Here is a 15,051-nt window from a genome sequence, read left to right on the forward strand (position 1 = left end):
AATCTATAAAAAACTAATATTCCTGTGTAGTCCTAGTCTCAGTGTTGTGTCATGTCCACAACTCTCACTAAAACTGTGTGAACCTTAGGAATAGAAGATACTTTTAGTGTCTTCAGTGTCATTTTTTGCACTTTGCAAATTCCTCCCATGGGCCAGATTAGACCCTCTGGTGGACCTCTTTTGGACCGCGGGCCGTATGTTTGACACCTGTGGTGTAAGAGGATGTTGTGTGTCTGTGTGTCCAGGCTTCATGAGCGAACTCACTCCGTGTGGCCTCAGCTGTGGAAGGACAGACGTCAGTTCTCCAACCCTCTGTACCAGGCCGAGCTGAGTCAGAGTCAGGGCGTCCTGAGACCCAACACCTCCCCCTACTGCTTCAAGTGAGTCACTGCAGCTCAGACAGATCAGTGCAATGGAACATCACAGAATGAAAACACACACAAAAAAAACAAATGTAATGATAAAGCAAATCGATGCTAGAGAGCTGCATTTTAATTCAAACCAGACACAAAATAAATGAAACGATCTGCGTTTCGCTACTAAATGAATCCTCACCTTCATGAACCGAACCTCTCTGCACCCCTGCAGGATGTGGAAGGGTCTCTACGACCACGGCGACAAGGCCACGCCCCCTCGCCAGTCACCTGCCGACTTCCTGTCCGCCGTGAGGGAGGAGTCTCTGCAGCTGGAGGAGGAGCTGACCAATCACCAGGAGGTACCACCAGGAGGAACCGCCCACCACCCGGCCCCGAGACAAGGCATACGACACACAAAGACACCCCCCCACCCCTTCAACTCCAACACCAGCAGATAGATAGGTAGATAGATAGATAGATAGATAGATAGATAGATAGATAGATAGATAGATAGATAGATAGATACATAGATAGATAGATAGATTTTAACTTTTCACATTTACAAACACAAAAACAGAGCTGTTTCAACGTCTTGGAAGAAGAAGGAAGATACGTCGCAATCTTCGTGTTTTATCAAAAAAATACACGTTAACTTTAACAATGTTTAATTTTAAAAATGGCCGCTGAACTCTGACCTTTTGATTGACACCTCATTGAACCAATTCAGAGTCGAGAAGCCAGTGAGAGTCAGCGTGGGACAGAGGCCCCTTCCCCCTTCTTTCATTCACACACTGAGCAAACATCAGTCAACTTAGCGGGTGATTGGCTTGTTGTGTAGCCAATGAGCTGCTCTAAACAACGACGTGTGACACATAGTTTGGTTTACTGGTAGACAGACGTCTGTGCGTAATTTTCAAATGAGAAACATGCAAAAAATGTGAAAACCTAATATCGTGGCAGCCCTACTTCACACCATAGAAGAAGAGTCTGTTTACATCTCAGTATTTAGCTCCTGATAAGGGAATCAGAAGAAAAGTTCATTTTTTAACCTTGAATCCTTTTGAATTTTTGTTTATTTCATGAATAAAAACTGAAGAAACTGATTTTTTTTTTCCATAGCGTAGTGAACACACCAACTTTCCCCCAAGTTATATCTGGACAAGGCAAGAGCTTTCACGGAGGCGGCCATCTTGTTTTCAGACTTGCATTAATATGCATTAAGATGACGCAGAGCTGTGATTGGTCGGCTGTGGATATAATTAAAAACGTGCCCCGTTGTTTCCAGACGTGAACCAGAACGTTGAGTCTCTGCTGATCTGAAAGTTCATTTCTTTCATTTGTTTTGCTTTGTTTTGCAGAGGATAGCAGCTCTGACGGGTCGGCCAGTCACGTGGCCGAAGGTGGAGGTTCCGAGGAGGAGGAGGAGGAGGACTAGCCGGACCGGGACCAGCGGGCCGGACCCCCAACCAATCACCAGCCCCGTACAGGTCCCCGACGACCCCTCCACCTGCAGCGACCTGGAGTCGGGCGTGGCCGACCTCAGCAGCCACTCGTCCAGCGGCGGCGACCCGGACCTGGAATGAGGACGGTCTTTATCCAGACGGCTGGAGGGAGGGAGGAGGGAGGAGGGAGGAGGAGGGGGGAGGACGGGTCCTGTCCTCCACTGAAAAGGGAGGTTTTAATTTCACTTTTAGTTTAATGGCTGCTGTTAAATAAACTCAGAGAGCAGAACAAACTCTGGAGCTCGTCTCCGTATTTCTCTGGTTAGTGGTTGTGTTAGTTGACGCAGGGTTTGTCCTCGGAGTCTTAAATCTGAGGACACAAATATTCACAAGTCTTTTATAATTTATTTTTTTTGTCGTTGTTGTTGTCGTGTTTTGTGCAATGTTTGATTTTCTCCAGGAGACGTTTCCTCTTAAAGGAGACGAGGATTTTAACCGGCTGTGTGTCCGAGCTCATCGTGTTGTTTAATGAAATAAATCCACACATGAAACAAATTAAAGAACAAGCGGAGACACAAAGATAACTGGACTTTCTAGGAAACATTTCCTCAGAAATCAGATCAGGATCAGACTCAGACGGTGAATTATCAGGCACATCCTGATAAAAAACAAATCATTTAGAGCTGAAACATCTTGTAGAAACACAATGAGTCCACGTGTCTCGTTCTTTAATCTGTTGTCCAGGACATGGACGACTGTGGACCTTCCCGACCATTTAAAGGACGTCTCCTTTTTACCTGTAGCCCGTGGTGTGCGTGTCCCGTATGTGTTGATGTAAACGATCAATCAATAAAACGCTCTGTTAAAGGGAAAGAAACGTCTCAGAGTCCTGATTAAATAATTATAACACTGATTAAATCTTATGGGGTTGTTACTGTGAACTTTAACCTCTGGAATATTCCTTATTTTAACACAGTAAGTAAGTGAACTTTATTTCTATAGCACGTTTCACAGTGAACAAACCCACAAAGGGCTTCACAATAATAATAATAAAAAGACAGAATAGTTAACAAAACAAAGACAATAAATCAAAGTACATTCAATTCAAACAATTTACAGAAGGCCTGTTTAAATAAAATATATACTATAAAATAAATAAAAGAGTCTAAGTGTTTTCAGTCTGTAAACTTTATATAAATATGGACCAAATGACGTCACACCCGAGTTATAGGTGACCGTAGTAAATTAGGCCACGCCCCCATTCGGGTTAAAATAAACCAGTAGCAGTAAATAAAGTGTGTTGCTAGTATTTGTTGGCCGGAGAGAAGGTGAAATAACTAACGTTAGTCAGACAAACACATAAACAACGTCGTTGAGTGATGATTAGTGATGTTACATAGAAAAACAAATACTTATGTTCACACAGCGCAGCGAGCGTGAAATGAGTGGACGACCCCACTCATACCGGATATTTACTCTATTACCTCATCGAATCTCTGTATAATATATGACATCTGATATCAATTTATAAGCATCCAATGATGTTAAACTAATTAATTATGACATGAATACAGCATGAAGCTTAGCCGACGTTAACCCTTTAGTTAAGGTAACTCTGTTACCTGCGGTCATTTCAGCATCAACATTCACTACTTTGACTTTTTAACATGAATTTGGATTTTTAACATTATAATTAACAACTCTGACAAATGACTTTATCTAACGCTCGCATCATAATTTAAAATGATAACGCGTTTGCCGCACACGTTCACATATCGACTGTCAGGGTCCATATTTGTTGACCTGAAGACAAACATTTCTACGGTTTATCCTTGTCTCTGGAGAGGAGCAGAGAAAATATCAGAGTTTTATCTTTTAAATTGTTGCAGTAACAATACACAACACAGCAACTTCTTAGTTCTCACACTGAAGGGGGCGTGGTCCATCTGCGTTACAGTTACAGAAGTTGGAGAAAAAAAAGATGGCCGCCTCCATGAAAGCTCTTGACTTCACTGAATATAACTTAGTGGAAACTTGGTGTGTTCAATATTTACATGTTTTAAGTTCATAGTGAAATTAAAGTTGCTTATTTAAAAAACTTGATTTTAACTCATAGTATTGCTACAACTATATTTAGGCTGTTTAAGTTCCACAAACTAAATCGAAGTTTTTTTTACTAGAATTATTTACAGTGATGGAATTTGCAAGACCACACGAGGCAGAAATTAAAATATATATATATATATTCCAAAGTTTTAATTGTGGAAAAAAATACACTATTAATCCCAGTTTGCCACGATGGTGTCTGGCTCTGTTTTGGTTTCACCAGGCTATTGTTTTTAGCCGTTGTTAGCACGAGATGTGCTTGTAGTTCCCATATAACACATGAAAACCTTAAATTACCCTGTAACAACGTATTTATGTGGATAAATAATGTCCGTACGACTGGTTTAATGTAACAAAAATAATCAGAAGAGCTAATAAAATGAATATTACAAGAGCTTCTAATTACTGTTTATACACAGGGCGGCCATCTTAGAAACTCAACTCAGAGGGTAGTGAGGATTCTAAGACTTTCTGAGCAGGAAATCCGACTTCATGGACGTTCCAGTTGAAAATACCGACAAATGGAAGGCTAACTTATTATTTAAAATAGTTTCCACAAATCTCATGGTCCCACAGGACCACTTTATGGAGCGGTTGGCATGACAATTTGCGGTCGCCAGTATGTATGTTTTGTCCTGTTTCTGAAGCGTTCATATGATGAACTGAAATTAAACTTTGATAAAAAACAACACTTGAGCATTCAACATTATATTAAACCACCTGAAATGACCGAAACCATCCTTGAAAATAATTTATTAGATGTGTATTTTAGTGTTTTAGTTTGGCCCAAGTCCCGCCCACTAACATGGAGGGGGTGGAGCTTATGACCACTACCGCAGCCTCCAGCAGGAGCTCTAGTAGCTTTAGAGGAGCTGTCATGACGTCCATATTTATGAACAGTCTGTACAGGTCAGACTGAATATATATATATATATATATATATATATATATGAAGATGGCGGACATCTGTCCTCCTCCATATATAGAAGCGGCCATTTTGAGGCGTAGTCTTGTTATCAAATGGGCGGAGACTAAATCAAATGATCGGATCATGAGTTTACATTAAAACATCAATCACTGCAGAACTTTATTGATGAAGAGGAGCATTAAATCTACTGGAAACAGAACAGAAGAAGAAGAAGAAGTGTCCATGTAAGTGTCCAGTCCTGAATGTCTTTGAGAATCTTTGAAGACGACCAAGATGTCTCCACGTCTCCACCATCTCTGTCCACATGTGATTCCAGCTTCGGTTCATCTTTGTTTTCTTCCCCCTGGTTTCTGTCCCTCCTGGAAACTGTATTCATTCATTCATTCATTCATTTATTTAGGAGATGATTGGTGAAGGTTTCCACCACCTGAACCTCGTCCCTCAGCCTGGTCTGGTCTGAGTCTTATTCTCCACCTTGAGTTTGTCTTTTAAAGTCATTTATTGACAGTCTGGTCCTCAGGAGAAGAACAGCTGCTCACAGAGACGATGTGTCTCCTCTGGACAGGAAACTTCGTGGCCGATGGTCCGAGGGTCGCTGTAGATCTCGTAGTCGTTTCCTCCCTGGACACAAGAAGAAGAAGAAGAAGAAGAAGAGAGTTACTTTAACGACGCTGGTGAGGTTACTTCCTTCCATCTTTTATTCCCTCCTTCTCTTCCCTTCCTTCCTTATTTCCTCACCTCCTTACATCTTTCCTTCCCCCTTTCCGTCCTTCCTTTCTTCCTCTCTCACTTCTTCTTTCCTTCCCTACTTCCTTATTCCTTTCTTTCTTCCCCACTTCTGTCTTCCTTTCCCTCCATTTTCCTCCTTTTTCCTCCTCTTCCCTTCCTTCCTTACATCTTTCTTCAACCACTTCTTTCTTTTGTTCCCTCCTTTGTCTCTTCTTTCCTTCATCCCTCTTCCTCTCCTTTTTCTTTCTTTCTTTCTTTCTTTCTTTCTTTCTTTCTTTCTTTCTTTCTTTCTCTACATCATTCATCCTACCTCCTTACATCTTTATTTCCTTCCTTCCTTCCCTACTTCTTTCTTTCGTTGTGGCTAACTTGTAGCTATCTCGTGGCTAGCTCGTGGCTAGCTCGTAGCTAGTTTGTAGCTATCTTGTGGCTAGCTTGTGGCTAGCTCGTGGCTAGCTCGTAACTCACAGGTTTGGTCTTGTCTCCAAAGAAGTGAATGGTGGAGTATTTGTCCTTCTCTACGATGCCCAGACAGTATCTCTTATCCCAGCCATCAGGGAACACGTCAAAACTGATCTGTCCTCCTGCAGAGACACAAGTTAGCTTTTAGCCGTTAGCTCAAGGGGTTTAGAGTTAGCTCAATTTTTACATTTGTTTTAGTGCAAAGAAGTAGATTAATGTTAAATGGAAAATGTTTCCATTTAATAAACTATCCTTTGCAGTAACAATTTCTTAAGAAAAATAAGTTTGATTTGGGCTTATGTTTGTTTGTCTGTTTAGTTCTGGGTCTCAGTGTTGAGTTCTGTCCATTTCTCTGAATAAAATAGTGGATGAATTAGGAAAATAAGTTATTTTACACAGTTAATTATTAATTAAATTTCACACTTTGTAAATTCATGCTGTGGGCCACATTAGACCCTCTGCTGGGCCACTTTCAGCCCGCGGCCCGTATGTTTGTGCGTTAGCTGGACCTGGACACAAAGTCGTGACTCACCGATGGAGAAGGACAGTCCTCGTCCTTTGAATTCTTCCTTCAACACAGACACAAACTTCTCTCTGATCTTCTCTTTCTGTCGAAATGAAAACAGAAAATAAGTTGCTGAATCTGTTTATTTTCTGAGTCGTTCATTAAATCCTTTGATTAACAAACAAATAAATAATAAACACAACTGCCTCAGTTAACTTTTACAACATATTTGAACATGACATCCATGAATTAAATAATTAATAACTGATCATATTCATAATTATGTCTTTAGGATTGTCTTTAGCATGATATATAGCATTGACTTTAGCCTCCCCATTAGCATTGTGTTTAACGTATGAGCTCAACATTATTTAAACTAGATTGACTTCATGAGTGTAATAACCTAATGAACAGGAAGAGGGGTTTATCACTCTGGTCCATTTCACAGCTAAAACCGTTAAATATAAACACATAAATAATTTTCTTGCTATTTCCTTCTTTCGTTTCTACCTTGTCGAGCTCGTAGAACTCGTTCCTCTCCTCCTGCGTGCAGCTGCGTCCGATGGGAGACACGTTCAACATCCCGTTACGAAACTCAATGAACGTCCCCCTGAGAGTGGAAACATGAAACGTGGTTTACAGCTTCACACACACACACCTCCACCTCCAACAGAAATGTTCAGACTCTGCACCTCTTCTTGGGCAGTTTGATCTTGGCCATGTAGTTGAGACAGAAGTTGATGAAATCCTGCAGCAGCTCTTCTCCCATGTGCGCCTGGATGGACTGACGGGGCAAAGCAGAGAAAGTTAAGATTTATTGCCTCCTACAGTAACAATAAATTTCATTTTTGGGTATCAACAAGACATTCCTTAGCATGAACTTTAAACGAGTGAGGACTCTCTGTATTAGAAGGCAGCCTGGCTGAAGAATGCAGGATTTCTCAGAGGGATGACGCAGTCTCCTTTAATAGCTGTAGATTTAAAATTTATGATAGAACCGTCCTGTCTCACCTGGACGGAGAGCAGCTGTCCGTCCTTGTAGGCCACCAGACCGTTCTCGGCAAACACGTAGTCCACTTTCTGGATCACTGCAGAACAAAACACAAAGAGTTGAACCGACTGCGCGCCTCGTAGCACTGGCCGAACCCCGTCTGCAGACGTCCAGGCGTCTCTCACCATCGTTTCCCAGCTGCTCCTTGATCTTGCTGAGGTCGGACCCTCCAACGACGCCGACTCGAACTCGAGTTTTCAGCCTGTCCAGGAACCCGGCCATTTCTGGAGTCACACACTGACACCATCTGTTAGATAATTTGTTAGATAATTTCTTGTTGTATCTATACACGAAAGGACTGAGTTGGCACGATATATGTCCACCTGCTACTTTAACTCCTGCAGAAATTGGCATCAATTACACAGAATTAACTGGTGTGTTTTAATGTTCATTCTCCAATCCATTGACAACAGGATGTGAACAATTTAGAATTATTACTTACTTATCACATCAAAACATCTTTAATGAGAATATATCTTATATGTTAATGTTAATATGTTTTCTAGCATGAATGTGTTTTGTAGTACTTTGCATACGTTTTTTTTGTTTGTTTTGTTTTTAACTGATTTATTTTATATTATTTGTTTCGGTCAACTGTTTAAGCTGTTAGCAAAAATGCTAGCGCAACCTAATGGAACCCCGTTTAGCATAAGTGTCGTTGAAGGTAGCTGCATATTGTTGACTCATAAATCTGTGTTTTTAAATGCCCAAAGGGGCAAGAGAACAGACGCGTACAATAAAAGCATAAAACTTAAGCAAAGTTACAAAAAATAAATAAATAAATGAAAGTGTCTCCGGTTATTTGTTTCGTCGGATACTTCCGGTTCGCTCAAGAAGCTAACAACTGTTTAGATTACAGTACTCAACTACTAAGCCGCGAAGCATACACAGTTATTTACCGCTATAAAAAGACTTAACATTTCCAAATAATGTGTGTGTATGTGTGTGTACATACACACACACGTTTACTAGGATACTGCTTAGACCGACAACATTTACAGAGGGGAGTTTTCAGCTGTTAGCAAAGTGCTAGCGAAAACGAATGGAAACGAATTAGCCTCAGTGTCGCTTTAGTTAGCTGCATCTTTGTTGACAGACATTGGTTAAAAAGACGTGGTAGCACGTGTGTACATCATATCTGTACAACGTGTGGTCAATGTAAATGATTCCACTGCAAAGTTTTTTAAAAAATACCAAAGTGTATGAGATTATTATACTTCCGGTTTGGCTCTCGCTCACAAACTGTCATTTCCTGCTTTATACTATGTTAGTTATTAATTAAAATGCAGTATTAGTTATTAATTAAAATACAATAACATGCAACTAGCAGTATACCACATTACTTATTATTACTTGTTATCACTATGACAAAATGTCTTCTGGGAAAAATATGTACGGAACTATTAACTCTTTCTGTTTGTGCGGAATACATTGACGTCCGGAAAAAACTACAATACAACGTGGACCCGGAAGTTGCGCTCATAGAAAGTAAGGTCCTACATTTTATGAATGGTCAGGTGTTCATATCAATCAGGAATCACGAATAATTAATTGGAATTATGTGAGGACATAACGGATTTTTTGACGGTAGCTCTTGGCTTAAGTAGTGCAAATGTAAAATCATTAGAATAAGCACTATAAAAAATAATAACAAATAAATAAATCAAAGTACAGCTGTACAAATATATACATGTGTTCCCGTACCTGTCTGGCGGCCGTGAGCGTGCCGTCCACGTCAAAGAGACATAGTGTGTTCGTGTCCACAGCTTCTGCCATGTCTTGTCTCAGAATAAACAGACTATCTCCGTCAGTGTGGACACAATCCTTATGTCTGTACTCACTCTGTAGTCAGTCCACTGTTCTCTGAACTACAACTCCTTCCGCTCAGGCTTCTTCTTCTTTGGTGTTGATCTCAGCAGGAAGCTGATGCCGCCTACTGTACCGGAGTGTTAAACTAAAACAAGAAGCTTGCCACTTTATTAGGTACACCCCTGTTCAATTGCTTATTAGCACGAATAGCTAATCAGCCAATCACGTGGCTGCAGTTCAGTGCATTTACTCATGTAGAGGTGATCGAGACAACTTGCTGAAGCTCAAACTGAGCATCAGAATGGGGAAGAAGGGGGATTTAAGAGATTTTGAACGTGGTCTGGTTGTTGGTCTGAGTATTTCAGAAACTGCAGATCTACTGGGATTTTAACTCACAACCTACTCTAGGGTTTAATAGAGAATGGTCCAAAAAAGAGAAAATATCCAGTGAGCAGAAGTTGTTGATGTGAGAGGTCAGAGGAGAATGGGCAGACTTACGGCTTAGTACAAACTGAGGATGGTTTAAATGCCACAGCCTACCTGAGTATAGTTGCTGACCATGTCCATCCCTTTATGACCACAGTGGACCATCTTCCGACGGCTACTTCCAGCAGGATAATGCACCATGTCACAAAGCTCATATCATGAACATGACGATGAGTTCACTGTACTCCAACGGCCTCCACAGTCACCAGATCTCAGTCCAATAGAGGAACCTTTGGGATGTGGTGGAAAGTTTGACACCAAGAATTAAGACAGTTCTGAAGGCAAAAGGGGGTCCAACCTTTTACTAGCAAGGTGTACCTAATAAAGTGGCCAGTGAGTGTATATTTTATTTAGAGGACATATTGAGAATAACGGGGGGCTAACAACTACTACTACTAGTCCAAGAGACTTCAGGTTTTCAATCCATTTCTACCCCGATATCTATTTTTCTTGCTTTTATAGATGGAGCATTGATTTTGTGAATTAAATGACATATAAAGTCAGTTTTAATTTTTCAGCCATAAAATCAAACGTCCCTGGGACTTTAATTATCTGACTGATTATTTCACGTTGCTACAAACTCAGAGTCTAAACACTATAAAAAACCTACAAACTGTTGTTGTTGTTGTTTTTTATGGGGCATATAATGGGTATTCTGACTTTTCTTCACCTTGAAGCTACGTTCCAAATAGAATAGAATAGAGTAGAATAGAAAACTTTACTTCATTCATCCTCTGAGGGAAACTAGCTTCAAGCTCCACTAGCTGGTCCACAAACACACACATACATCAACATAACACACCAACAAAATCACCAGAATCTACAGTGCAAGTAAAATATGTAGAAATGTGTGGAAGTATATATATATGTATGGGCTGTACTGGTATGTTAATATGAATCACTGTGTGAAAAAAATAAATACAGCCCACACATACATCTATTAGTATTAAAGCATTTAAACAGTGGTGTTGTACAGTCTGATGACTGTGGGGACAAAGGAGCTCCTGAACCTCTCAGCGTGGTGAGAGAAGCCTCCCACTGTTGCTGCCCCTCCAGGATGTCATGAAGCGGGTGCCTGATGTTGTTCAGGATGGACTGCACTGTGTTGTATGTGCGCCTCTCAACAATAGTCCCCAGTGAGTCCAGCTTCCTGCCAATCAGACACCCGGCCTTCGTAACCAGCTTGTCCAGCCTCTTAGAGTTCCTTTGATTCATGCTCTCCTTTAAATCTTGGAAAGAAAGACCCAACATCTTTCAATATAGTGTTGGCTGTAGTATTTCAATCATAAACTACATATTTACATTAAATGTAATATTTATGTGTGTGTAGTGCTGACTCAGTGTGTTCTGAAGTTTGTTGTGCTGTAATATAAACATTAAAAATACTTTAACAGCACCACAAACTCCATCCTCCAAAATGATCACTGAGTTGAATTACCCGTGAATTACACATCTGAGATAAATCAGGTTTCCTGTAATTCGAAAGTTAAAAATAAAAGTGTGAACACATCGTGTGACCTGGGTCCCGATGTCAAGCCCACACAAAATAAAATGGAAAATAGTGTAAATATCCCTCTTACAATGTGCTATCAGCGAGTTTTACAACTGTAAGGAAAATAATTCCCATTTTAAAGGACTTATGCTTCATCAGCCTTGTTTTAAATCACAGTATTTATCCAATATCCATTTTCGAGTATGAGTTCTTCTGTTTTTGTTTGCCTGTGAGGTACCAACAGTCATTTAAAGTTGTGTTCTGAGACTCTTAATAAACCCCGAAATGATATTTTCAGAAAATAATCTATAATAACTGAAGCAACTTAAGCAACTATACCAGCAAAAACAAGTGAAGTTAGCAATGTTAGCATAAACAAGCTAACAGCAGCCCAAGAAAGATAAGAAACTGTGTGAACTACTATGTTAGAATAAACAAGTAAAGGTAGCTACTGTGTTAGCCTAAATATTTTTAAATGCTCACCACTTAAATTCCTGCCCAAATTATCTGATCAGTTTCCAACAGAGAGACTCCAGAACAGCTAGCTTCCAGCGTAGCATGTAGCATTTGTTTTGATGGATTTAGCTATGTGTTATTACACAAAAATCTCAAAACAGAAACGTCGGCCCAAGAGACCTTTCAGGGACAAAAGAGACTTTACATTTTGTTCCAAAATGTCATGACACACACAACAAACAGCTCTTTACGGTTCTAATACAGAGATTTATTTTCTTTACAGGTAGATCTTCTACATTTCCCTGAACTCATATGTGATGTGATGTGTTACTTAGACTTAGAGACTTTAATGACCCACGAGGGAATTACTCGGTCACAGTACCTAGTTATACATAAAAGAAACAGTTAAGAGAAGTAAAAAAGAAAGACAAAATAAGATTAAAATGAAATATGAGTAATATCTATTAAACTAAAATAGAAAATAGTGTAAATATCATTTTTACTACGTGTCATCAAACAGTTTTACTGCTGTGAGGAAAATAATTCGCATTTTAAAGAATTTTAAGCATTATTTTGTTTTAAACTGAAACCTATCAGGTTATATCTGTTCTAGTGTTGCAGTATTTATCCAATATCTGTTGTTGATGGCGACTTCTTCGGCTTTTGTCCGCCTGCGAGTTGTGTTTTGGAACTTAATAAACCCGGAAGTGCTGTGGAGTTTTCGCAGGCACACGCGGCGGTTAAACATGAATGATTAAATCTTCGACACGGAGCGCTTTGAGTCGTCTTCTCCGGCGGAATTAACCAGCTGCTGTCCGCCTCTCGCAGAAAACAAAGGGTTCAAGCGTAACCGCACAAAAACAGACGAAGATATTTTGACTGCTGCTTACAAACAAACAAAGAGACATTTTTTTTTCGCGCCGTATGTTTAAAAGTCCAGCGCAGCCAATCAGCGCACGGGTGGCGCACACAAACGTGACGCGGTGACGGTAAGGATCTTTACCAATCGCGGTTCCGCGTCTGGCCTCGAGCTCAAAATTCAAATTTAAATGTGAGATTCGGTCCAATCGTGTGACAGAGGGGCGGAGCTAAGGGACTACTTCTAGTCAAGTTAGGTCGGCCTCGCAGAGAGGCACATAACAGTTGCGCGTTTTCCTCATTCACTCGTTTACAACTTGACTCGCAGAGAACAGGTAAGTGTCGACAGTTTTTGTAGCTTTTTACCACTTTATTTCACTTATTTTCCGACTTTTCTCCTGTAGTCTTCTACAATGTGGGCAAATCCGTCTGTTTGAGCAGCTTAAACAACTAAAATCCGCTTTAGTGAGGTAATAGTTCGCTTATGAGACGAACTGCGGTCAAGTGAGCCTTGGTCGGATTTTCCTGCGCGTCTACTTTTGTGTTTTCGGTAAAGGGTCAGTAAACGAGAATTAAGAGAATATTTGAACAAAACTATGAAAAATGGGTTCAGAACTTCATTAATAAGAGGCATTAACTGCCAGAACGCCTCTAGGTTGAACGATTTTGTTAGTATAGGCTTTATTTTTTTAAATTACGCAGTAAAATCATTTGAACTATTGTACAATAATAGTTGTGGACAAGAACCAAGTCGGTAATAGTGGTAACCCATGAAATTAACCATATTTTAACAACCTGAACCATATTAACTGTAGTTTTAAGGTTTAATTTTGGTTTAGGAGGGTTGTTTTTTTGCATTTTAGCCTGTTCCGACTCTGCCGTAAGTACGGGAATAGACGCGCAAGCAAAAAAATCGAGTCACGGCTCACTTGACCGCAGCGTGAGTCGATATAAACCACAACTTTACTATTTGTGTTAGGATCCATGTCTCCGTGGATGTTTTAAAGCGGAAAGTTCGTTTTAAACACGATCCTCCGTCGAAGCCGCAACTCTTCCCCTGTTTGCGTGTGCGCGTGCTCCGAGTTAGTGCGCAACATGCTGCTCAAACGCCATTTGCTCCCATTTTAAAGTTGCGGACAGAAAGTCTCGGGTTCTGGTTCGGGTCCGGTTCTGGTTAAAAACCCCCGGGGACAGGAGGGCGGCGGGGGAGGCGGCGGAGAGGGTCTTTTTGTCCGGGTGGGGGGTTTATTTTTTTAAATTTGGGGAAGTTTTTTGGCGCTGTTGGGGTTTAGGCGGGAAGATACAAAATGGAGTCGCGTCTTTTTTGTCCCGTGGAGGCAGAAAATCCGATTAAAGCCTTAAAACTCCCCCTCGGCGTCTCCTCGGCCTAATTGTCCCCGGATAGGAGGCGAATATCACGTTTACAGCGAGTAGTTTTAAATGCCCCTTTTGTTTATATATATTTATATATATTTTTAAAAAAATACTTTATTTAAACGATCGCTGTTTAAACTCACATTCATGCACATTATAAAATTCCTTCGTGTTTACACGGAGTCTTATCACATTTTGAGGCCTTAAAGTCCTAAATACGAGCGTATTTTTGCACTGTAGGACTTTTGCATTTAGCAGAAATGAAACTACAAATGTGACCTAGAAGTTGAGTCCAGGGTTCAGCTCAGGTCGACGATACGTTTTGTTATTTTGAAAGTGCATTTCGTTTTCCTTATTTTTCATATTTTTTTTTAATATTTCTTGAACCAACAATGGCCTTAAAAAGGTTTTAAAAAGTGTTAAAAGGTCATTTGTTGAAACCCGTAGAAACCATGTTCCTTTGTATATTTGTTTTTATCCTTAATTTATACATTTGTTTTTTGCTTATCTATTTAATTTTAGTAGTTTCTACATATTTCATATTGGTTTAGGTTCCTCTGAGAATACAACTCGGTTGATACTAGTTTCCTTTTTTTTTTTTTTTTACCAGATATTACTCATGTTTTATTTTAATCCTTTGTTATTTCTGTGCGTCTAAGCCTGTGACTCATTAATTAAAGTAGATCTGCATATCTAACCTTTCGGTTTGTTTTTTTTTTTTTTGTAGAGTAATCGCAGCCATGACAAAGGACCCGAATAAGCCCAGAGGGAAAACCTCCTCCTACGCCTTCTTTGTGGCGACCTGCCGCGAGGAGCACAAGAAGAAGCACCCGGGGACGAGCGTCAGCTTCTCAGAGTTCTCCAAGAAATGCTCCGAGAGATGGAAGGTACGATCACAGCCGGCCTGAGATTAGTGCTGCAGATACAAGTAGACCTGTGGTTGTGTTGTGTTGTGTGTGCGTCCTCCTAAGCCAGAGTCTCAGGAGGACGGACGCAC

At 40.4% G+C, this 15,051-nt stretch overlaps 2 protein-coding genes and 1 long non-coding RNA gene across 3 annotated transcripts; 2 read left to right on the forward strand and 1 right to left on the reverse strand.

Moving 5' to 3' along the window:
• Positions 1 to 206: 206 nt before the first annotated feature.
• Positions 207 to 2,671, forward strand: LOC125004090 (myotubularin-related protein 7-like). The gene is made up of 3 exons (XM_047578447.1): positions 207 to 380; positions 589 to 715; positions 1,715 to 2,671. Exons 1-3 carry the CDS (start codon positions 223 to 225, stop codon positions 1,937 to 1,939), a joined length of 510 nt encoding a protein of 169 aa, XP_047434403.1. The 5' UTR covers positions 207 to 222; the 3' UTR covers positions 1,940 to 2,671.
• A 2,289-nt stretch (positions 2,672 to 4,960) lies between these two features.
• pmm2 (phosphomannomutase 2) lies at positions 4,961 to 9,466 on the reverse strand. Its single transcript, XM_047578555.1, has 8 exons — positions 9,284 to 9,466; positions 7,705 to 7,816; positions 7,540 to 7,616; positions 7,221 to 7,312; positions 7,039 to 7,138; positions 6,556 to 6,631; positions 6,030 to 6,145; positions 4,961 to 5,453 (listed from the first exon to the last, which is right to left on the reverse strand). The coding sequence occupies exons 1-8, from the start codon at positions 9,353 to 9,355 to the stop codon at positions 5,349 to 5,351; spliced, it is 750 nt and encodes a 249-aa protein (XP_047434511.1). The 5' UTR covers positions 9,356 to 9,466; the 3' UTR covers positions 4,961 to 5,348.
• Positions 9,467 to 12,555: 3,089 nt separating this feature from the next.
• LOC125004341 lies at positions 12,556 to 14,927 on the forward strand. The gene is made up of 2 exons (XR_007112322.1): positions 12,556 to 13,015; positions 14,782 to 14,927. It is a non-coding gene; the product is annotated as an uncharacterized LOC125004341 (long non-coding RNA).
• The last annotated feature ends 124 nt before the right edge of the window (positions 14,928 to 15,051 follow it).

The sequence above is a fragment of the Mugil cephalus genome, chromosome 2 (genome assembly GCF_022458985.1).
Source record: "Mugil cephalus isolate CIBA_MC_2020 chromosome 2, CIBA_Mcephalus_1.1, whole genome shotgun sequence".
In the NCBI taxonomy this organism is placed as follows: Eukaryota; Metazoa; Chordata; class Actinopteri; order Mugiliformes; family Mugilidae; genus Mugil; species Mugil cephalus.

What these genes read in the sequence shown, in the direction of transcription:
- LOC125004090 (XM_047578447.1), top strand. Translation starts at nt 223, where the DNA reads ATGTTGTGTGTCTGTGTGTCCAGGCTTCATGAGCGAACTCACTCCGTG. An exon ending in ACCTCCCCCTACTGCTTCAA is followed by an intron (nt 381 to 588) that starts GTGAGTCACTGC and finishes GCACCCCTGCAG; the next exon opens with GATGTGGAAGGGTCTCTACG. An exon ending in AGCTGACCAATCACCAGGAG is followed by an intron (nt 716 to 1,714) that starts GTACCACCAGGA and finishes TTTGTTTTGCAG; the next exon opens with AGGATAGCAGCTCTGACGGG.
- pmm2 (XM_047578555.1), bottom strand. Translation starts at nt 9,355, where the DNA reads ATGGCAGAAGCTGTGGACACGAACACACTATGTCTCTTTGACGTGGAC. An exon ending in CGCTCACGGCCGCCAGACAG is followed by an intron (nt 7,817 to 9,283) that starts GTACGGGAACAC and finishes AGATGGTGTCAG; the next exon opens with TGTGTGACTCCAGAAATGGC. An exon ending in GGAGCAGCTGGGAAACGATG is followed by an intron (nt 7,617 to 7,704) that starts GTGAGAGACGCC and finishes TTTGTTCTGCAG; the next exon opens with TGATCCAGAAAGTGGACTAC.